General features: G+C 49.0%; 3 protein-coding genes across 3 annotated transcripts; 2 read left to right on the top strand and 1 right to left on the bottom strand.

Annotated features, from left to right (window-relative positions):
* Positions 1 to 234: 234 nt before the first annotated feature.
* On the top strand, positions 235 to 5,950 carry SLC35E4 (solute carrier family 35 member E4). Its single transcript, XM_015813672.1, has 3 exons — positions 235 to 586; positions 4,743 to 5,030; positions 5,529 to 5,950. The coding sequence occupies exons 1-3, from the start codon at positions 235 to 237 to the stop codon at positions 5,948 to 5,950; spliced, it is 1,062 nt and encodes a 353-aa protein (XP_015669158.1).
* Positions 5,951 to 9,324: 3,374 nt separating this feature from the next.
* Positions 9,325 to 12,476, top strand: LOC107285483 (synergin gamma-like). The gene is made up of 5 exons (XM_015813670.1): positions 9,325 to 9,420; positions 9,608 to 9,704; positions 10,679 to 10,839; positions 11,541 to 11,645; positions 12,175 to 12,476. Exons 1-5 carry the CDS (start codon positions 9,370 to 9,372, stop codon positions 12,283 to 12,285), a joined length of 525 nt encoding a protein of 174 aa, XP_015669156.1. The 5' UTR covers positions 9,325 to 9,369; the 3' UTR covers positions 12,286 to 12,476.
* Positions 12,477 to 14,876: 2,400 nt separating this feature from the next.
* DUSP18 (dual specificity phosphatase 18) lies at positions 14,877 to 15,452 on the bottom strand. Its single transcript, XM_015813669.2, has one exon. It carries the CDS (start codon positions 15,441 to 15,443, stop codon positions 14,877 to 14,879), a length of 567 nt encoding a protein of 188 aa, XP_015669155.1. The 5' UTR covers positions 15,444 to 15,452.
* Between the last annotated feature and the right edge of the window lie 6,923 nt (positions 15,453 to 22,375).

Below are 22,375 nucleotides of genomic sequence, written 5' to 3'. Positions count from 1 at the left end.
TGACTCACAGGGAGGGACGGAGAGCAAGGAGGCGAGAGGAAAGATCGCTCGGAAGCAGCAGCACCTCCACCGAAGGATCTGGCGGAGCAGCTCTGAGGAAGCTGCAGCCGAGCAGCCCTCCTTGGCTAGGAAAAGACGCTCCAGACTGGGGGGGGGAGACCCTCGGTGGGGTCTCCAGACTTCGTCCTGGTTGCAAAGGAACTCACCTCTGCCCGTGCCAGGCTGCCATCCCCAATGTGCCTGCCGGCGGGGAAGAAGCCCGATGCCGTGATGGGCTCGGCCACCCCCGAAGCTTGGCTGCTCTCGCCCTGGAAGCAAGACCCCGCGCAGCCCTGGGGGCTGAGGCTGCTTTCCCGATGGCACCACACCCTGCCCCTCGTGGCCACTGTCCTGACGTGGCTGGCCACGGGCTCTACCATGTCCAGCCTGAATAAGTGGATCTTCGCCATCCACAATTTCCGCTACCCGGTCTTGCTGTCCTCCTTGCACATGCTGACAGCTGTGGTGGTGGGCAGGCCCCTCGCCAGGCTCCGGGCCAGGGGGTCCGGCCCTCCGGCCCTCCAGCCCAAAGCCCGGCTCCGGGTTTNCCGGGCCTCGCGCCTAGCAGCCGGCCGGGCGTCGCCGGAGCCCCGCGCAGGTAAGGAGGGTCACCTTGAGGCGCCCTGGAGGGACCCCGCGGGTGGCAGCTTCGGCCGGGCGAGGCAGCCGAAGCGGGGTCCTGCGGGGAAAGGCGGAGGGCTGGCTGGGTTGGGCTGCGCTGTCAAGCGGCAGGTGGGGCCGGAGCGAGCGTCCCCGCGCGGAGAAAGGTAAGGTGGGATGCTCGCTCTTTCTCCCCTCCTCCTCTTCCCCATCTCCTTTTCTCTTCCTCCTCTTCCTGCTCCTTTTCTCCTCCTCCTCCTCCTCCTCTTCCCCTTCCTCTTCCTCTGCCTTTTAGTACTGATGATGTTATCTAGTTTGGTAATGAAAAAGTCTGCAAGAAAACTGCCCAGCTCAGAGAGCACCAAAAACCCAACAGCTCTGTCCTCCTCCTCCTCCTCCTCCTGTCTCTCCTCCCACCCCATCATCTGTTTCTCCCCACTGGGGTAGTTCGAAAACCACCCGCTTCCAGAGGTACAAGCAATCTGTTCTGCCACCTCTAACATAATCAACCCTCCTCAAAATGAGAGAAGGCCCGAGCCGAAGGGATGGAGTGCTGAGGCACCATATCTGAACCTCGGGGACTTTTAAGATCGAGGGGGATTCCCAGAATGAAAGCCCACCCATTTTAAAAGTCGCTGGACTGAATAAGGACTGGGTAACCGTGGTGAAAAATTGAAAATTTCCCAGTTGGGAATTGGGAAAAGAACGAATTGGGCTCGGAACAAAGCCTTGCGAAAGGGAAGCGGCTTGCCAGGGAATATGCAATGTGGGTCAGAAGTGAACAAGGAGTTGACAGTTAAAGTGCACCTCAGAAACTGACTGAGAATTTGCATCTGGGTTACCAGTGATGGAGGCATCTTCAAAGATAAGTTTTTGTCAGCAGCTTGAGGCTTTTTTTTTAAAGGGGGGAGATGATCAGGAAGGGGGGGGTTATTTATTTACATTACAAAATGCATCCTGACCTTCCCTGGGGGAAGTTAATAGCACAGGCATTGAGATAAGAAAACACAGTAACTCTTCCAAAAGTCAGACAAAGGGAGTAGAGTAGACCTTGACCTAGACCTAGAATAACAGAGTTGGAAGGGACCATGGAGGCCATCTAGTCCAACTCTCTGCTTGAGCAGGAGAGTAAACAGAGGTAAATGAGTGAATCGGATAAGCGCATAATAAAACGGACATTTCCGGGTTTGTTTTGTTTGTTAAATCAAGCATTTGACTGAAGAAAATTGCACCCATCTAGCTTTCCAGGCTAGGGTAAGAAAAACAGTAATTTCAGCATTAAAGGAGGCAATGATTCAGCCCTAGGGTTTGGGGAGAAAGGTTGCTGGCTTCTCCCATCCCAACTGTTATTCGGGATAAGGGTTCTCAGGGCTGCCTTTCTGGCTTCTACTTCCTGGAATCCCTGTTTGGGCCAGGGCAAACTGGGACGCTGCAGAAAAAACCCCTTCCGCCAAGCGATTCCTCTTTGCCTTGCTGATTTTCTGGCAAGGCAAATGGCAGAGGGGCCGGGAGGGAGGGGTGTGTGCGGAAGATAACTGATGCCAGAGTTGTGGCCTTTTCCTGGGCCGTGCCTTTTGTGAGGCAGAGTTACGGGCATAAGCTTGTCAGTGACTCACCAGCCCTTGTGCTAGTGAAAACGAAAACCAGCTTGATCTCTTTGTTTGGCTGTTTGTTTCCTTTCTTCCTCCCCCCCCCAAGATGGGATTAGCTGAAGTAGTCATTCTTTGCGAGCAGAAATCTCTCATGCAGAGGGAAGAAAAGGAAAGAAAAAACACTCCACCTTCTTCCCCTGAGTTTGAGTTTCCTGGCTGGGTGCAGACATGCCGTCCCCTCCTCGCTTTCCCATCTCCATTGAGAGCTGAGGGCTTTGGGGGAAGCTGCAGGAGGAGGCTGGCCCTGTGCTGCACCGATCCTGAAGAATCCTCAGGCAGGAGGCAGCGGGGGGGAGAGGGGGGGAGCCCTACCCAGTGGGACCAGCAGCACAGCCTGCCCAGGTTGGGCCTTCCAGGGGCTGAGACAGCCTCTCCAGCAAGCTGAATTTGGTCTCACCGCTTGGAACGGCCAGGTGGCTTCTTCTGAATTGCTGGAGCCGGAAAAGAGGAAACCGTCCAGAGAACCAGGTAACCCCCCCCCCCCCTGTCTTCATAATGGTAGAAAATCTGCTGCTCTGTGGATTCTTTCCTTCCTTCTTTCCTTCCTTCCTTTCTCCCTCCCTCCTTCCCTTCTTCCTTCCTTCCTTCATGTCTCCTTCCTTCCTTGTCTCATCTCTCCTTCCTTCCTTCCTTCCTTCCAAACTATTTCTTTTCCTCCCTCCCCTCAATTGCTTGGGATGTTAACTTCACATTTTCTTTGTGCTCTGTTCCCCATAAAGGGCCACGTCCTTGTGATTTTTTTTGTGTCTTTAGACCATTCGTTTCAAACTTTAGTTAGTGACTTTATTTGCAACTCAAACATTGCAACCGTGAGTTATATGCGGCGGGTCAAATAACGAAAGAAGATATTTCATTAAAAAATCTAGAAGAGGCTTTTGGGCAGCCGCGAAATCCCACTCCTATTCCTCTGAAGACCGGGATAGAGCCAAGAAGGTCTTCCAGAATGAATGGATTCTATCGAATAGTTACGAATTGCAATTTCATTGTTGCCGTTTCCCGAATATGTAAACAGGTTTGATGAACACATTATAAATAACATTGATGATGAAACAGGTCCAGCTGAGTCTTTGCTTGCTCAAAGGCAGCCCTCTTCAGCTGAATAATGAGAGTTTGTGGTTATGCAGGTCTAAAGACAAAAAATATCACAAGAATGTGGACATGGATGGGGAACAGAGCACAAGGAAGATTTGAAGTTAACATCCCACGCAATCGAGGGGAGGGAGGGAGGGGGAGGGAGGAAAAGAGGAGGGAGGGAAAGAAACAGTGGGGAAGGAAGGGGGTTGCCCTGCTGTGTGGCTTCTCCTTGGAACAAGCTAAACTTGGATAGTGACACGGTCTCTTGGTGGTTGCTGAGTTTCTAAGACGACTGGGTGTTTAGGAACATCTTGACTCCGGTTTTCCTTTCTCATTACTGTCTGCATTTTTTCATTTCCACAGCTCCAGGCCTTCGATGAGCTGGCCTGGCCAGACCCCAGCTTCCACCTGGCTTCGGCACAGGACTGGCCTCAGAGTTGAGGGTGTCCTCTCTGATTCACTCCCTGGTTACCCAAAGGTGGAGCTTTCTGCCAGCCCAAACTTTGTGTCGCTTCCTCTCTTGCGTGGAGGAACCCCCACGTGGCTGAGCCCAAGCCGGCCTGCCAGAGAAGGCTGGAAGACAACCCAGCTGCAGCACCAGGGGAGACGACTGGCTTATTCCGGGCCGTTTCCAAAGGGTCTCCAGAGCTGAATGAGAAGGTCTGCAGCTATCCTTGCCATTTGAGGAGCCTGTTTGTCTCCAAGACCCCAAACACCCTGGGAGTTCCCAGCATGTTCTAGACGGCCTGGGAGAAGACCACAAGGCAAGGCAAGGAAATCTGATCCCGGTGACTCACAGGGAGGGACGGAGAGCAAGGAGGCGAGAGGAAGGATCGCTCGGAAGCAGCAGCACCTCCACCGAAGGATCTGGCGGAGCAGCTCTGAGGAAGCTGCAGCCGAGCAGCCCTCCTTGGCTAGGAAAGGACGCTCCAGACGGGGGGGGGAGGAGACCCTCGGTGGGGTCTCCAGACTTCGTCCTGGTTGCAAAGGAACTCACCTCTGCCCGTGCCAGGCTGCCATCCCCAATGTGCCTGCCGGCGGGGAAGAAGCATGATGCCGTGATGGGCTCGGCCACCCCCGAAGCTTGGCTGCTCTCGCCCTGGAAGCAAGACCCCGCGCAGCCCTGGGGGCTGAGGCTGCTTTCCCGATGGCACCACACCCTGCCCCTCGTGGCCACCCAGGACTGCACCGACCGGTGCCCGAGATGGTACAGGTCGGACTTATTCACCTAGAAGCGGTAGGTGTTAAAGGCGATGGGCCAGAACGACAGGAGGAACGTGTACGACTGTCGACACCACCACCCGTCCGGGGAGCGGTCCGAGGCCCGGTCCCCCAGGCCGGGAGGCCGGGAGGTCGGGTTTCGGGCCGAGGCCCAAATCCTGCTGAGCCTGACCTTCTGTTCCAGCGTGGCTTTCGGGAATCTGGGACTCAACCACGTCCAGCTGGATTTTGCCCAGATGGTCTACACCACCACCCCGCTCTTCACCCTGACGCTCTCGGAGCTGCTGCTGGGGAAGCGCCACCACCCCCTGCAGTACCTGGCCATGGGCCCCATTTGCGTGGGGGCCTCCCTGAGCATCGTGGGGGAGGTGCACTTCAATCAAGCCGGCTGCTGCTTCCTCTTCGCTGCCACTTTCCTGCGAGGCCTGAAGTCCATTCAGCAAAGTAAGTGGCGCATGGAGCTTATTCCACAAAAGTGGCCCCTTGAAGATGGGTGGGCGTCAACTCCCAGCATTCCGCAGCTGGGGAATGCTGGGAGCTGAAGTCCACCCTTCTTCAAATGGCCAAGGTTGAGAAACATTGTTCTACCATTGATTTGCTAAGCATCTCGCTCTCTCCCTCCCATCCATCGATCCATCCATTCATCCATCCATCTATCTACCCATCTATCTATCCATCTATCCATCCACACACATACACATCCACACACAGACACAGACACACATATAGGTAAAAAAGGGGATTTTACCAATGCTGGTACTTTAGAACTGGCTTTGCTACTTCTGTGCCTAATGTGGAATTATCAGTAAAGTTGTATTCTTGGTAAAAACAAACGTCCCAGGAGTTTCTTTTGCTGCATTTATTTACCAACGGGACGGTTGACACTTCTTTTCTCTTGGCCCAGAACCTGAAGCTTTGCTGAACCCCTTGTCTGCCCCACAGGTACCCTCCTGCAGGAAGAGCACCTGGATTCCTTGAGGCTCCTGTGCCTGACTTCGCTGCCCAGCTTCTGCCTCCTCTTTGTGGCCGCGCTGGGCATGGAGGTGGGCTCAGCCTGGGAGGGCCTGCTAGCCTACGAAGCCAGCCTGTGGACCTGCGTGCTGCTCAGCTGCCTGGGCTCGGTCCTTTACAACCTGGCCAGCTTCTGCATCCTCTCGCTGACCTCCGCCCTCACCATCCACGTTCTGGGGAACTTCAACGTGGTGGGAAACCTGCTTCTCTCCCATTGGCTTTTTGGAAGCCGCCTGACTTTGCTTAGCTACGCGGGCATCGCCCTGACTCTTCTGGGCGTCCTCATGTACCATCACTCTGAGCGTATCGCCGCTTGCTGGCGCTCGCGGGCGGGCCCAGCCAAAAAGGAGTAAGGGGTGAGAATCGGCTGGAATAGCTGCCTTTCTGACTGTGAGCTCATCCTCTTTTTCTGCTGGGCTTGGAGTCTCCTGTAAATCCTCTTGGTGGTCAGGATCAGGAAACAACAGCCTGCATTTGCGCAACCCTATTTTGCATTGAGTCAACCACTATAGGCTGAATAAGCACAACAAGCAGAGCCATAGATTATGGCTTAGAAACCTCAAAAGTGGGGCTGTACCACATCTTTTGAGTCCAAACCACTGGAGGGCTTAGCCGAAGCCATCTAGGATTGTCTACGTCCGGCCAAAAAGCCATTGAGAAAGAAGCTTTTTTTTCTCTAAACAGGTCCCTGTTGTTTTAATCATTTTGTAATTCTGGGCAAGAACTACGGTAGACAGTTTTTAGGAATACTTTTGCCTGCCCAGCACAAGTGGGAATTCTGATTTTTCACAAAAATACAAGATGTCAGAAAGTTTTAGCTTTGTTTACGTTTTTTTAAGCTAGATTCCTGCTTTACTGTCTTCCCAAATCTTGTCTTTGGAAAGAGAGTAAGTTATTTTTCATTAATAGTAGTGTTTCTCAACCGTGGCCACTGGAAGATGTGTGAACTTCAACTCCCAGAATTCCCCAGCCAGCCGAGCTCGACTGGCTGGAGAATTCTGGGAGTTGAAGTCCGCACATCTTCCAGCGGCTCACGGTTGAGAGGCACTGCTTAATAAGAGGTCCTACAGATTTAGTGAATCATTTGCAGAGTTTGTTTATGGTTTATTTATTTATTTTAATACTGCCAGATTTCCCAAGGATTCCTGGGAGATTTAACTGTAATTCCAACACATCAGAAGGACATGACTTGGGATCCGCACAAGGCGCCAGGGCTATTCTAAGCTATTATTTTGGAGAAGGGAGGCGGGAGGGGCTGCAATTTTGAAGTGGATTGTCACTGTTGCGTTAAGAAGGCAATTTGGGGCCCCCCTTTTTGCTAAGGGGGAGTTAAGTGGGGATCAAAGGGCCAGATAGGAACGTTAAGCCACAGGCTTTTAACTCAGCTCTCTTGCGCTTGTTTTTCCTACCAAATGAAGTAGAAAACTGCGGCTTAAAAATTAGGCGTTTTGCCACTGAATTATCCCAGTATGATCTGGAGTCGTACTGGTGGCACCAAGTGAGAACTGTGCAGTTTGCAGAGACACCAGAAGTTGCCGGCACCCAAGACAACCCCTCAATAAATGGAGCTGAAGTCACCCATCTTCCAGGGGCTGAGGTTGAGAAACACCGCAATGGATTCTTTAGAGGAAGGAAGTGATCAAAGTTCCAATGGGGGGTTCCTTCCTCACTCTTTTCTGAATTAACTGATCCTTGACGGATCTCCTGATAGAACTGGGACGTTCGTCATCCTTGGGCCGGGACTTTTCCAGAATCGCTTCTTCCTGTTGAATGATCCTTTGTCCCTTCTTTGATGGCCAGGCCTTGCAAGGGCAGAGATTGGTGTTGTGACGGTCACAAAACAACTCCAAGATTGTTTCTCTATCCGGGGTGTGTGTGTGTGTTTCAAGTAAGGCTGGACGTCACAGCCAGAAGAGTTTGAAGGATTTGCTACCAACGCAGGTTGAAGCCCTTCCCAGCCAATAAGCACCAGGCAGCTTGTTAGCATCTCAGCTTGTGTTTGTCTCAAAATAAAGTTCTATTTTTGTCTTTATTTGTGCCTGGTGTCCTTGGATGACCGGGAGGAAAGGGAGGACTGGGAATATATGACGCACCTCCGGCCCTTGCAAAAGACTGACAGCCGAGAGAAGCTGTTTTGGGAAACGAATGACTTTCCTTCCGGGAAAGGAGAATTATTAAGGCTTGGGGGGGGATTTGCTTTTTGCACGGTGCAGACAAACAACGGTCCTTTTCGAGAGCTGCTGGTTGCTGTAGCAACGACCGCCCAGCATTTCAAGCAGCCTGGAACAGCCAGAAGCAGAAGCTTTTACAAGCAAGCTGGATAATATGCATGCGATCCAGCCTATGGAAATGAAAAACAGACAGGAAGGTTGCAAAAAAAAAAGGGGTGGGGTGGGGGGAAAGCATCCTTTGGCAGCAGTTCAATGCTGAACAATCCAGGCCCTCTGAAAGAAGATGTTTCTTTTGTGTGTGATTTGAGCTTTTACGGTTGTCACTAAAAAAAATGCTGGCATCCAGGGCAAAACGGGGCCCGGCTTTCTGCCGATCAGCCGCTGAAACTGGAAACATCAGCCGGCATTATGACTTGCTCTCTGCTGGAAGAAAACATTTGCTGGCTTGAAGTTTTTATATTGTATTGGATGCCAAAAGAGGGGAAGGCGTTGTGCTAATCATACTGGGCAACCTTAGATCCCAAGGCTGCGTTTCCACATCCCACCAAGCTAGGAATAAGCCAGCATTGGATGGATTTTGCAGCACACGCTAATGCAGGTCAAGAAGTTATTGGAAACCATCCATTGGGGTTTTTTTTTTTTGTTTATTTTTCCTAATCCTCCCTCTGCCGGCCTTTTAAACAGGTTGGAGCCAAAATAAAATAAGAATTAGATGAATTACTTCCTAGTTGAGAGATAACAGCTGCTTAATATCTTCATCCTAACTCTCAAATAAATACAAGCTTGTGGCTAAACGAAGAAGTACACATCTTATACGTTATTTAAAGTGACCGGAATTTTGGTCTTAAGTTTTCATAGCAAGGATGTGCAACCTTGGTACATTTTTAAGTTTGTGGACTGGGGGAATTCTGGGAGTTGAAGTCCACAAGCCCTAAAGTTGGCAAAGTTGCAAGCCCGTTTTATAGAAAATCAGGATCACTTCAAGGCAAAACTATTTAGAAACGTGAATATAACAAGTCTGTCTTTGCAGATTTTCTTTTTAAAAAAGTGAAAGCAAAACCTGATTTTATTTGGTTTACGGGACCTAACCATTTTTATCCCCTCCCTTGGAAATGAAATTCGTTCTTCCTCATGTGTGGAAAATTGCCTCTTACCAGGTGAGGATTCAGGTGAATATCGGAGAAAAGTGGCCGCTGAATAGGGACTATTCAAACGCCTGTTACTCGTGAGAGTTTTGTCCCATCCCCGGAATGGATTAAATTGACCTCAAGTGGGAAAACCTGCTTGATCAGAATCCTGGTTTTGTCACGTGACCTAAAGTCCTAGCCAGGTTCCAGGAAAGGTAAACCTGAGAGGTGTTAATTTATCTCCTTTCTCTAAAGGAAGTGCGAAGAGCAGAAATCCGGGTAAGTAAATAACTTTCTTTGGAAAGTCTGAGAATTTGTTGAGTTTTCCTCTGCTTCCTGGAGTTAATTGATACTTAGGTGTTGCCTCTGAATAAAATTCAGGTTAATACAGGAAAAGGAAAGAAAGCATGAATTCTCGTTAGCCTGGAAGTCGGACTATTGAGGAAATTGTTCCTTTCCAGACCGCCTAAGCAGATGAATTCATTAACCACACATCTGATTCGATGTTTGCAACAGATCTACAAGGTGGGTGTTTTCTGCTCCTCCCCAAACCCCACTTTTTGTCTGTCACGGTTCTTAGTTGCCCACTTGGAAATGTTTCTTCTCCTTCCACGCCTCCATCTGTCGTTCGTAGAATAGATCCAGCCATAGCGTGTGGAAATGGTTGATCTCTTGGAATGTGCTCACCTGTCTCTCTGTGTCTCCTGTGCAGGTAATCTGGGAGGCCAATGAAATCCTTGCAGGCATCAGCCAGCCATCTGTCTGTAGAGAGGTGTTGCTTTCTGCCCCTGGAACAGCCTATATTTGGGGTACAGCAGATAAGTCTTTCCCTCTATCTCCTTTTCTTGAATCTCCTGAATATCTCACATGCTCATTCCAAGTTTTGGGGATGTGCCAGTAGCCTACAAATGTGAATATTCTAACTATGTCTGAGAGGGGAATCTTGGTTGAAAGATAAGGGGGTGTAGACAATTCCTTGCAGATGAGTTTGTGGGACTGTCACCGCTGGCTGAAACGGTACTGCCATCTTCAATCAGAAAAGGTAGCTTTTTGCTTCAACACAATTTTTGTCTCATGGACTTGCTTCACTCTGGGGGAATAGTAGCCTTTCTCCACTTTGACGTCTTCTGGGTTTGGAGGCAAGAAGCCCTCCAAAGAATGATTAAAGGAACTGGACGAGTTTAGCCTGCAGAAGAGAAGACTCGGGATCCCTTAAGAAGGCACTTAGTAAGCCTAAGATAGATGGCTAGAAAGAGATGGAAGGATGGGGAGAAATTGATCCAGAAAGGTAGAAATTTATTTTCCATAGTGCCCAATCACCAATGGGTGAAGCTTTGCACATCCCAAGAAAATCAGAAGGAAGATCCTTATGGTGAGAGCTATTATGGATGGAACAGCCTGCTGCTGGAGATATGGACAGACAATGGGCTGGGATGGTCAGAGGACTTCAATTCCCAGAATTCCCCCAGCCAGCACAGCATAAAGTGGCCGAGGCTGAGCATCACTGCTTTAGAACAAGAGAGTTGTGACTTAGAATAAATTTGCAGTCCTTGTAATTTTCTTGGCAACATTTGTGGAAGGGGCTTGTCCTGTCCTACTTCTGCCTGGACTAAGAGAGAGATTGACCACCCCAAGGTCACCCAAGAGGCTATGTGCTTAAATCAGGATTAGAACTCGTTGTTTCCTGGTTTCTAGCCTAGTGCCTTAACCACTACACCAAACTGCTCCTCTGCCTTGGACTCACTTCTAAATAATTCCCCTCTTTGTTTGTTCTCACCTGCAGGATTGTCGGAGATATATCAGATCTCCAGGCGCTTGGCAGAGGCCATGAATGCTCGGAAATTAGCAAGCGAGCTGCTCTTGCAAAAGTTCCGCGAGGTGGATTTAGCTTGGAATAATCTGTTGTCTTTTCTCGTGTTTGGTCGCTCTGCCTTCCAGCTGTTGGTAAGGGATTCCAGTCTGTGTGGAGAAACTCCAGTGGACCTAAGGGGAAAATGGAGACGTGGGGAGGGAGGATAAGAATGGGTCACGGGGAAACAACATTTTTGCAGTCGTTTATTTATCCAAATATTTATATATTGCTCTATTACTGGAGACTCAAGGTGGTTTACAGCTTGATTTCTATAGCTGCGCATCTCAGCAAAAGACTTTGGGCAGCTAAGAGCTCATGGGGACACCACTACAGACCTGTTCTTCCAGAAGATAGATTTATTTATTACATGTATTTATTAAATGTGTTTGCTGCCCATCTCGCTGCAGGGCTGGGTGAAGCACAGAGGCATTTTTTAAAACAATGTTGGGATTGGAAGCTGATAATTTTCCAGGCTGCTCCATCAGGCAGAAGAAACAGCTTTAGGTCAATTCCAAAGATGGGTCCATCTAGCACATTATGATGGTTTTGATAGGCCTGTGGTCTAACTCCCAGAATTCCCCAGCCAGCTGGCTAGGGAATTCTGGGATTTGAAATCTGTGCATCTTAAAGAAGCCAGTGAAAAACGCTGCTCTAAAGTTTGAGATTCAGGTTTTCCTTAGTCTTAAAAATAAACCTGGGACTTTTCTGCAACCAACCGAGCTGTCAAAGAGAGAAAACCAAGAACAATCTCTTGATTTTGTCCTTTTATCCTGATTGCTGGAATGTTTTTCAGCTTCTGCCACTGGTGCCAGTGAATGAACCTTGCTTGACACTTGCAAATGGTGAGCCTAACCAAGTGTGTGGAGTTTGCCTCACCGCGGTAAAGCAAGAACCCCAGGTAATTTCCTTTATATCTTTTTAAAAATAGAATAGAATAGAGAACAGGAAAGAAGAATGGAATGGAATGGAATGGAATGGAATGGAATGGAATAGAATAGAATAGAATAGAATAGAATAGAATAGAATAGAATAGAATAGAATAGAATAGAATAGAATAGAAAACAGAATAGGGAATAGAATAGAACAGAATAGAAATAAATGGTGGAATAGAATAGAATAGAATGGAATGGAATAAACAGAACAGAACAGAACAGAACAGAATAGAATAGAATGCAGAGTAGAGTAGAGTAGAGTAGAGTAGAGTAGAGTAGAGTAGAGTAGAGTAGAGTAGAATAGAATAGAATAGAATAGAATAGAATAGAATAGAATAGAATAGAATAGAATAGAATAGAACTTTGCCTGAGCTGAGCAGATGTGGAGCAGAAAAAGAAAAGACTTAACTCCTTTTTGTATACAGGTATCTGCAAACATTTTGCCCCTTCCCTTCCGACTAATGTGCTTTGTTTTGTTTCCATTTGCTCTCTCAGGTGCAGTCTGGAAATTTGCATCCCATTGTGTACCAGGGATTCTTTTATCATATCAGTTGTGCCAACTTCTGGCTGAATTGTGTGGATGCCACACTACCAAGAGAGACCTGATCCCTTTCTCCAAGTTTCTATCCATGCCGTTGTCTCTTGGATCGGTGACAGGAGAGAGAAAGACTTCTTCCAACAAGGGGATATTGGTTAAATCTAAAAGCCTTCGTCTTCAGACAACCAGTTTCAAACTTCAAAAGTGGTTTTGCGTTAGAGATGGGACACACACCCCTCCCAACATTACTGGAAGTGGGATACTGCATCCAATTTTGGCCACCACAATGTAAAAAAAGATGTTGAGACTCTGGAAAGAGTGCAGAGAAGAGCAACAAAGATGATCAGGGGGCTGGAGGCTAAAACATACAAAGAACGGTTGCTGGAATTGGGTATGTCTAGATTAATTAAAAGAAGGATTAGGGTGGACATGACAGCAGTCTTCCAATATCTCAGGGGTTGCCCCAAAGAAGAGGGAGTCAAGCTATTCTCCAAAGCACCTGAAGGCAGGACAAGAAGCAATGGATGGAAACTAATCAAGGAGAGAAGCAACCTAGAACTAAGGAGAAATTTTCTGACAGTTAGAACAATTAACCAATGGAACAACCTGCCTCCAGAAGTTGTGAGTGCTCCAACACTGGAAGTTTTTAAGAAGATGCCATGGACCTATCTGGCCACAGGAGGGCAGCATTCCCTGTTTTGCCATCCTCCGCGTCCTATTAGAAATGAAATTTTAGCTCCAGGAATTATCTTTTATATTCCTGACAGCTTCTTCTGTGGCTGCTTTTAGCTTTCATCAAAGGAAGGGAATGAAAGAATAAAAATAAGCCACTCCAGGGCTTCTTTGCCAAATGTTATAGCACACACTGGCCACAGGAGGGCAGACTTCGCTGCTCTGACTCAGTTTTACTGGTGTTTGCTTATTATGTATATTCCTTAATCAAAGGTGTACACTGAGTGCCCCTAGGAAAAAAGCACCGAGTTGTAGGAATCATAATAAGTCCCTAGAATTCTTGATCAGGGGTTGATCAAAGGTGTCCACGAGAAGGCAGACTTTCCTGCTTTTCCCAGCTGGGCTTGGGGGTGAAGAGAATCAAAGTCCTGCCACAAGACCCTCCCACTTGCTATCAGTACAGTCTCCACAAAACAACACAACTCCATATTTTGAACTGGAGCAGAGGCTTGGACCAGAGGAGCCAGTCAAAGGGACATTTCTCCCAAATCCCGAATTAATCACAAAACAACAGCTAAATAAAAGGAGAATAGTTTCTCTTTTCTGTATGTTTTTCCTTCTTAACAGTGGAAGAAAATACAGTGAGCAATTGCTGTGGGATGATAATAATAATAATAATAATAATAATAATAATAATAATAATAATAATAATAATAATAATAATAATAATAGAGCTGGAAGGGACCTTGGAGGTCTTCTAGTCCAACCCTCTCCCTGCTCAGGGCAGGAAACCCTATACCATTTCAGATAAATGGTTATCCAGTCTCTTCATAAAAACTTCCATTTATAGCTTCTGGAAGCAGGTTGAGAAGTTATTAAAATCCTTACGATGGGGATATAAATGTATCAAACCTCTTTTGAAAACATTTAACTGTGGCTGGGAAGAGTTCCAATAATAGAAAAAGGAAGAAATAGTTTCAAATTTGAGTCAATTTCTTTCACTGGGCAAGACACTATGTATCAGAAACTCTATTATAACATTTTAGCAGAATCCCTAGAAAGCCAGTTAAAAAAACAAAGCAAAACAAACCAGTCCTGGATTTATTTATTTTTCTTAAAAGAAAAAAATAGACTGGAAAAAAAGTAACAAATTCAAAATAAAACCAAGGGCTGCCTGGCAAGATTGTGACAAGGTGGAGAAGATGCAAACAAAGAACAGAAAAAGAGCTTTGGATTTTAGGTGGAGGGGACGACCCACCAACCAGAAGGGCAATCTGTTGCGAGAGAGGCAATCCCCATCACCCCCACCCCCAAGGCCGGCTAATGGGACCTGTAGTCCAAAGCATCTCCTAAAGAGGAATGGAAGAACTGTTGGTCAAAGTGAACCATTAAACACAAGCAGTCTAATACATTTAAGTTGAAATATTTAATAACACGAAAGGGCTACACGCCCAAGTAAATCAATTATTGGAGGATCCTTTATGTTAAAGCAGCCAAAAGGCTGAACGGGAGAGTCGGACATACTTCCTTCTAAGCAGGGAAGGAATTCAGACGTTTAGAAAGTCTGCCTGCAGTTTTCCTAACACGGCTGGAAAAACGCAGCAAAAGTTCACAAAAGGGATTTATCTCGCCCAAAGGTCTGGGGCTACCACAGGCTGCTCTGTTGAACCCCAACCCACAAAGAAGCCATATTGATCCAAACAGCCAAGATTTTTGCTGCAGGATTTATTCCGGAGCCCAAGATAAAGAAGGAGCAAATCTAATGGTGTCATATATTTTTTTTCCTTCCAATATCCGTTGTTTTTATTTATGGAAAAGAAAAAAGCAGAAGATCGCCTGGTCAAATTCCCCCTTCTGGCCAAGGTGGTTGCCAAGCCCCACTTTGTGTGACAAACTTAGCCAAGGTTGCGCATGGATTTATTTTGATCGGGACTTGGCTCCATGAATGCAAACACGCCTTGGCTGGTGCGCACCCCTGCTGGGTCTCTCACAGCGCTATCATGACTCTAACCTCGTTTTCGTAGAGGTCAGGAATCAGACCCAAAGGAGACTGGATCATCTTGACGCTGTTTTTCCCAAAGAGGTTGTACTCGTATTCGATCAGCTGTTCCCAGAAACCGAGATTTGGGCGGATAACGGGCCGGCAGGACTTGACCCAGGCGTGGGCGTTCGACAGAGACATGGAGTGATATTTCATCAGATAGGCGATGCAGAGGGCAGCCGAGCGGCTGACGCCCGCTGCGCAATGCACCAGGGTCCGGCCCTGGTTCTGTTCCACGGTGTGGATCTTATCAGCTACGGGGTCAAAGAAGTCATAAATTCGAGCGGTGGGGCAGTCCAGGACAGGGACATGGACGTAGTAAATGTCTGGGAAATAGGTGCTGACCACCTCCACCGTGGCGTTAATTATGGTGGTGATGCGGTTCGCATAGAGGAAAAGTTTGTTGTTGGCCGCCTCTCCATTGCTGATGAAAAGGCTGTTGGTGATCCGGGATAAGCCGTAGATCGATGGGTTCCTGAAAAGGATGGGTAGGGCGCCAAAAGCTGCGTTCATTAAGGCGAGCTTTAGATGTCCGTTTCAGTGGAAGACATCATTTTCGCTTCAGTGATGAGCTGAGGAAAAAAGAGAGGAAGAAGGGAAGGTGGATTCTCAACCATCGATCAAAAGAAGCAGGAGGACCGTGGGGCCTTTGGTGCTCTCTGAGCTTTGCTTGTTTCCTGGCAGACGTTTCCTGACCCAAACTAAGTAACAGCATCAGTGCTAGAAGGGAATGGGGTTTGCAGAGAGGAGGAGGAGGAGGAGGAGGAGGAGGGTGGGGTCCTTGGTGCTCTCTGAGCTTGCTTGTTTTCTTGCAGATGTTTCATGACCCAAACTAGGTAAAATCATTAGTGCTAGTGATGGTGTTACCTCATTTAGCACTGATGTTACCTAGTTTGGGTCATGAAACATCTGCAAAAAAACAAGCAAGCTCAGAGAGCACCAAGGACCCAACCCTCCTCCTCCTCCTCCTCTTTGTAACCCCCACTCCCTTCTAGCACTGATGACATTACCTAGTTTGGGTCATGAAACGTCTGCAAGAAAACAAGCCAACTCAGCACCAAGGGCCCAACCATCCTCCTCCTCTTCCTCCTCTTTGTAGCCTTTTGTAAGTTAAGGACTATCTGTAGGTTGCCACATCACACTAAGCCATTCTGTAATTGGTTTGCTACACATTTATATAATTTTCTTCACCCTGTTGAGTTTAGCATGTCTATGCTAAACATGCCATATATGTGTGTGTTTTCAATCTGTGCTGCAAACGGTGTGATTTCCAATTTAAAACTTGAGAACCTGAAGGGTTGGTTGATTGACCATCTGAAAGACAGGTGATTAATCCATCCAGGAATCGCAAGACCAGAAGGGACATGCTGGAGATCAATTTATCTAATTTTCTGCTTTCTGCAGGATTTATACGGTGAGACGGATTAATTTATTGCCAGGAATTGCTTTCACGGTGGGAAGGAAAATTGGCAAACCAAACAGCTTACAGAATTCATTTTGCTATATAAGTTACTTCTTTATCCTGACTACTCAAAGGATATGTGCATTGTGGGAACACAACCCCTATTATTGGGGGGAAAGAGCCTTGTCTCACGAGACCACCTGGCCGGTACCTGCAGGTCACATCAGTTCTGGGATAAAGGCCAGCAGCATCTACTGAAGTCCCCAATCAAATGGAGCTGGGATGCTTTTTCTCCTGGGACATCATAAGGGTCGTCTTCCAATAAAGTCGAAGCAAGGAAGGAAAAAAAGAACAACACATTTGACCTATTTCTTTGTTTTTTTCCTGAACAGTTATGTACAGTATGTATGTGTAGTATAAGGCTCCTTAACAGGGAGCGTAATTAACCAGTGTAATGGCTTCTCTCTGGAGGTTTTTAAGAAGAGACTGGACAACCGTTTGTCTGAAATGATGTAGGATTTCCTGTCTGAGCAGGGGGTTGGACTAGAAGACCTCCAACTTTATTATTTTTATTAACTTTATTATTTTTATTAACAATCCGACTTTATTATTTTTATTAACAATCTGTCTCCAGAAGCTGTGAATGCTCCAACACTGGAAGTTTTTAAGAAGAGACTGGACAACCATTTGTCTGAAATGGTGTAGCAGGGGGTTGGACTAGATGACCTCCAAGGTACCTTCCAGCCCTAGGATTCTATGATATTCGTCTGTCTGAGTGCCGTACATTCCACCAGTGGTTCTCAACCTCATCTATATAGAGTTATATACTGCTGCATCATCATTCAAAGCTTTCAGGTGCCCATGGACCAGGCACCAGGGCACAAATCTTTTTTCCCTTAACCTATTTTTATTTATTTCCTTTAGACAGATGCCTTTTTTCCCAGTGTGGGTCTCAGCAAATGGGCCGTTTTGAGAGTGAGCCTCACACACAGAGCCTGGCCCCTCTGGAAAATCCTACCTTTGCAAAGGTGCCTTCCCAGAGAAGCTTCACATGTCTTTGTCTCCCCAGCGGCGTCAAAATTTGTGAAGGGTACCTAGGAAGAAAGAAGCGTGGGGTCAATGAGGCCCGATGTGGGGGATTCTGGGTGTTGAAGTCCAGACATCTTGAAGGAGTTAGCCAAGGTTGGAAAACATGGTTCTAAGGGGGAAGGTGTTGCTGGCCCTGGGGGCATTTGCTAGCTGTTGTTGCCTTTGTGTTGCATTCTTACTTTTTAGGCACCATGGCCCTGTGGGATCAGACCCTGTTATGGTTTGTTGTGCAAGGTGTTGTTTGGATGAAAACAAGAAGGCATGGTGTGTGTGTATGTGTGTGTGTGTAATTCTGGGCCGAATCCTGAAATTCAGATCCTTGGTTTAGCTCTGCCTCCAGCTGCAAGACCAGGATCTGGGAGGCATTAGCCAGGATCAGCATCCTCTAACCAGGATCCAGCTCCTTTGCCCGTCATCCTTTTTGCACTGGGTGCCTCTGGCCCGGTCCCATGGTCCACCTGCAGCCAGCCTTTCTTCCCTCCAGAATAGGGAGAAAGGGTAGCTTTCTTGGTGGTAGATTCCTTAGCCCATCGTCCTTGGCCATGCTGGCTGGGGATATTGGGAACTGGGTTCCAACGCCCCTGGGGGTCCCTTTCCCACTGGCAGATGGGCAGGCATCCCTCTCCCACCAGGATGGGGGGGGGAGGCAGGCCCCTTGGTCCAGCGGGTGAAGGAGGCTGTTGGGCGGATTAAGGTAGCCTGCTCTGACCCCTGGAGGCTCCATCCCGCCCCCTCCGGCCCCGCGCTTTACCCGCGCCGTCTCTCTCGCGCTCTCGCCCGGCCGTCCTCCGGCCAGCAGCTTCGGGAGCAGAAGCGCCGCGCGGAGACGCCGCTCAGCCCCTGCCCAGCCCGGCCGGCGGTCTCCGCGGCAACCGGGGCGCGCGAGCCCATTGTGACCGCTTTGGCCCGCTTGGCCCGGCTGAGTCAGCCGCCGGGAGCCCGGGCGATGGAGAAGGCGCCGGAGGGAGCCCAGCCCGTCGTGACTTTCCTCCAGCCCCGCGAGCATCAAGTGCTGGTGCTGTACAGGTGGGGAGGGGGCGAGGGGGGCCTGGGGGGAGGCCGCTCCTCCCCCTTCTTCCTCTCCTCCTCCCTCTCCTTTTTCTCCTTCTTCTTTTCCTCCTGCTCCTCCTGCTCCTCCCTCTCCTTTTTCTCCTTCTTTTCCTCCTCCTCCTTTTTCTCCTTCCCCTTTTCCTTCCCCTCCCCTTCCCCCTCCTCCCTCTCCTTCTCCTTTTCTTCTTCTTCCTTTTCCTCCTCCCCTCCTCCTCCTCCCTTTTCTCCTTCCCCTTCTCCCTTTCCTCCTGTGAGCAGGTGTCCCACAGCGCCACATATTTAGTTTCCGAGCTTTCAATATTTATGAACTGTACTACCGAAGCTACTTAGATGAGACTTTTTTGACCTTGGCCACGATAGTGTCTGGACTTTAACTCCCAGAATTCCCTAGCCACTATGGCTACCGTGAGTATTTAGGGAGTTGAAGTCCACATATCTTAAAAATTGCCAAAACAAAAAACAGTGACTTAAAAGTCGGCCAAGCTTTGTCGGGCATCAAAAGGCACTCTGCAGCTGAAGAACTGCAGACACCCCCCCCCCCCCCAATCAGGGCTGGGCTGGCAACTGCCTCTGTGGTGGCATTCCGGCCTGCTGGAATGTACGCCATACTGTTTCCTGCCACTATAGCTTGGACACCGTTATAGGACGTTGTGTGAGTTGGCTGTCGTAGTTCTTCCTGACCAGAAGTTCAGCAGTAGTTAAAGGTTGAACAATGGGATGTGACTGCAACAACTTGACTTACAACAATTCGTTTAGTGACAGTTCGAAGTTACTACGGCACACACACACACACAAATACATTTCTATACCACATGAGGAAAACTTAAATCTTTCCTATTTCATCCCTGAAGCTTGCCAAACTATTTATACATTTTTAGCCTTCCAAGGTGGGTAAAATGAACTGTTCAGGAAGGCTGGTGGGAAAGTGGGAGATGGGAAGGTTAGACCGCCAAGCTGGCTTTGTGGTGAGGGGCACTCCATTCTTTTCCTGAAGCTGGCAACTGTCCGTGAGGCTGAACAATGGGGAACTGATTGTGCCAAAGTTCACAGATTTTGTTTTACGGTCACACTTGCGATTGTGGGCAAGAGACCTTGGTGCTGCCCTTCTAACCATCTGACTTTCCCGCCTCCAGTCAGCAAACTTGTGGCGAAGCTGCTTTGAAGAGATTTCTTCCCAAAAGTCACCTGGCTAAGGTGATCATCCAGGACAATGTTAGTGTTCAGCGGATCCAGGAGATTACGGTATGCTTTTGAAACCTCTTGCGTGAATTCTGCTAGGATCAGGAATTAGAGCATGCCAGAAATACAGGTAAGCACTGATTAGCAAAATGGAGCCTCCACGGGTACAGGCAGTATATCCCCAAATGTCAAAACTCGGAGGATAAATGGGGTACATCTCTTCATGACCCCCCACTGCTGAATGAATTCTGCTGGAAATTAGGTAGGGAAATTTTGGTTGGACTTGAACCTGCTCTCATGCTTTTAATTTTGAGCATTGCTCCTGAAAGCTGGGTTCATGAGAGCAGCTGAGTCTGTATGTTAATCTGCACACCCAGATTATCTGGACTGATTTGTTGGCTTCTGCTTTCCTGCCCTGGCTTCCTTTGCTGATTGATTTTTTTTTTTTATCCCCAGGCCCAGCAAATCGAAGGTAGGAAAAAGAAGGCGGAGAATCTGTTTGATCAAATGAAAAGGAGATTTCTCCAGAACCAGCAGAAAAAGACCTTCCGTTGGAAGAAAGAATATAGCTATTACCAGAAGATGTTGGAAGAGATCGATCAGCAGAACTTGTTGCGAAAATTAGGCAGCACGTTTACGTCGAAGGAAAGTCCTCACTCCTCTTCTGCACCCTGGGGGAAACCCGGGGCCACCTCAAGCCGGCTCAGATAACTGGAATCACGCTGGGGAAATGGCGTTTACGGGGTCATTTCGTCAGAATAAAACTGTGTTGAAAACCGGATCCAGTGGCTTGGTTTTCTTGACAAAAAAAAAAGCCTTAAAGCCAGGCCAGCCGAGCTAAATAGCTCTGTCATCCCAGAGTAACAGAATAATAGATGGAAGGAACCTTGGAGGTATATCCATCAGAATAGAACTGGAAGGGACCTTGGAGGTCTTCTAGTCCAACCCCCTGCTCAGGCAAGAAACCCTATACCATTTCAGATAAATGGCTGTCCAATCTCTTCTTAAAAGCTTCCAGTGTTGGAGCTTTCACAACATCTGGAGGCAGGTTGTTCCACTGATTGATTGTTCTCACTGTCAGGGAATTTCTCTTTATTTCTAGGTTGCTTCTCTCCTTGATGAGTTTCCATCCGTTGCTTCTTGTCCTGCCTTCGGGTGCTTTGGAGAATAGCTTGACTCCCTCTTCTTTGGGGCCTCCCCTGAGATATTGGAAGAGTGCTATCATGTCACCTCTCGTCCTTCTCTTCATTAAACTAGACGCAGTATTCCACTTCCAGTAATGTTGGGAAGTTTAATCAGCCGGACCCAGAGGGCACACACCCTCCCGAGGGCAGGAGATGGGCAGAAAAAGTGGAGATAAGCGGGTATCTCAGCCTGCCAGGCCCTGTACTTAGAAGAGGAGAACCAGCATCTTCCAAAGAAACTGGCCGGCCAGCAACGCAGTCGGTCAATCAGTGGGATCAAAAATGGGGTGCCCCACGCAGCGTCCACCCCACCACATTCGAGGCCAGCTGCAGCTTCTGGATGGTCTTCAAGGTCAGCCCTACGAAGAACCCATTCAAATATACAGGCGGTCCTGGTTGAGCTACGACAATCAGGACTAGCAACGTGGTCCTTAAGTAAAGCGGTCACTGAGCGACACCGACCACTCTTTCCAGCCGCGAAATCATAAAGTCGCCAAGTTTGGAGAGTCCTGCTCTGGTTGAAAAACTAAAGCGGGGTCAGGGCTGCTTAGTACCTGGGAAGGGAGACCACGAGGAGATGCCTGATCCCCCCTCCTTGCCTCCCACCCCCGCTGGAAGGCGAGATAGGAAGCTGTGGGCCAGGTGCCCTTCCTTTCCAGCGAGGCAAGGAGAGATCTGCATCCCAAAGGTGCTTTTTTTTTCACGACTTTCTTTTCTTTCTTTTTTTTCTCCATGAGAAGACGTTTCGCTCCTCATCCGAGAAGCTTCTTCAACTCTTGACGCGCGCCGGACTTCAACTCCCAGAATTCCCGCGACGCGCCGGCTGGCTGAGGGGACGCTGGGACTTGGAGTCCGCCCGGGCGGGCTCGGCGGCNGCCGCCGCCGCCGTCCCGGGCCCCGCCGAGCGCCGCCGCCGCCATGAGCCTGGCCGGGGAGAGCTGTCCCGCCGCCGCCGCCGCCTCCTCCTCCGCCTCCTCCTCCTGCTCGTCGCTGGCCGGCGGCTCGGACACCTACAAGGGCTGGCTCTTCAAGTGGACCAACTACCTGAAGGGCTACCAGCGCCGCTGGTTCGTGCTCAGCAATGGGCTGCTCAGCTATTACAGGTACCCCCGCGCCCATGCTCCCCCGCCGCCGCTGCTTGGGAAGCCCGTGCGCAGTTCCCTTGCTGACTTGGGGGTGTTTGGACTTCAGCTCCCGTCGTCCCCTCCCAGGGTGCTGCCCTCAGCTCCCCTGGTCCCAGCTTGGCAGACTTCAGCTCCCATCGTCCCCTCCCAGGGTGCTGCCCTCAGCTCCCATGGTCCCAGCTTGGCAGGTTTGGACTTCAGCTCCCATCGTCCCCTCGGTGTGGACGGGGCATCCAAGAGGGCTTGGACTACAGGTCCCATCCTCGCTCTTCTCTGCAGACCAGCTGCACCAGCCCCTTGGAAGGTATGGAGGACATCTTCCATCATCCACAGCTAGCCTAGGGAGGCTGTTCTCCGCTTCAGATGGGCTGGATTCCAGGGTCCATCATCCTCTTCCTGCCTGTTTTGTGCAACACT

Source organism: Protobothrops mucrosquamatus, unplaced genomic scaffold (genome assembly GCF_001527695.2).
Source record: "Protobothrops mucrosquamatus isolate PMUCROS unplaced genomic scaffold, P.Mucros_1.0 scaffold180, whole genome shotgun sequence".
NCBI lineage: Eukaryota > Metazoa > Chordata > Lepidosauria > Squamata > Viperidae > Protobothrops > Protobothrops mucrosquamatus.
This window is presented reverse-complemented; position numbering and strand designations above follow the sequence as displayed.

Coding starts and splice junctions, on each gene's coding strand:
- DUSP18 (XM_015813669.2), bottom strand. CDS start 15,443: ATGAACGCAGCTTTTGGCGCCCTACCCATCCTTTTCAGGAACCCATCG.
- SLC35E4 (XM_015813672.1), top strand. CDS start 235: ATGTGCCTGCCGGCGGGGAAGAAGCCCGATGCCGTGATGGGCTCGGCC. Junction 5,031..5,528: donor CCTGAAGTCCATTCAGCAAA/GTAAGTGGCGCA, acceptor TCTGCCCCACAG/GTACCCTCCTGCAGGAAGAG.
- LOC107285483 (XM_015813670.1), top strand. CDS start 9,370: ATGAATTCATTAACCACACATCTGATTCGATGTTTGCAACAGATCTAC. Junction 10,840..11,540: donor GCTCTGCCTTCCAGCTGTTG/GTAAGGGATTCC, acceptor AATGTTTTTCAG/CTTCTGCCACTGGTGCCAGT. Junction 11,646..12,174: donor CGGTAAAGCAAGAACCCCAG/GTAATTTCCTTT, acceptor TTGCTCTCTCAG/GTGCAGTCTGGAAATTTGCA.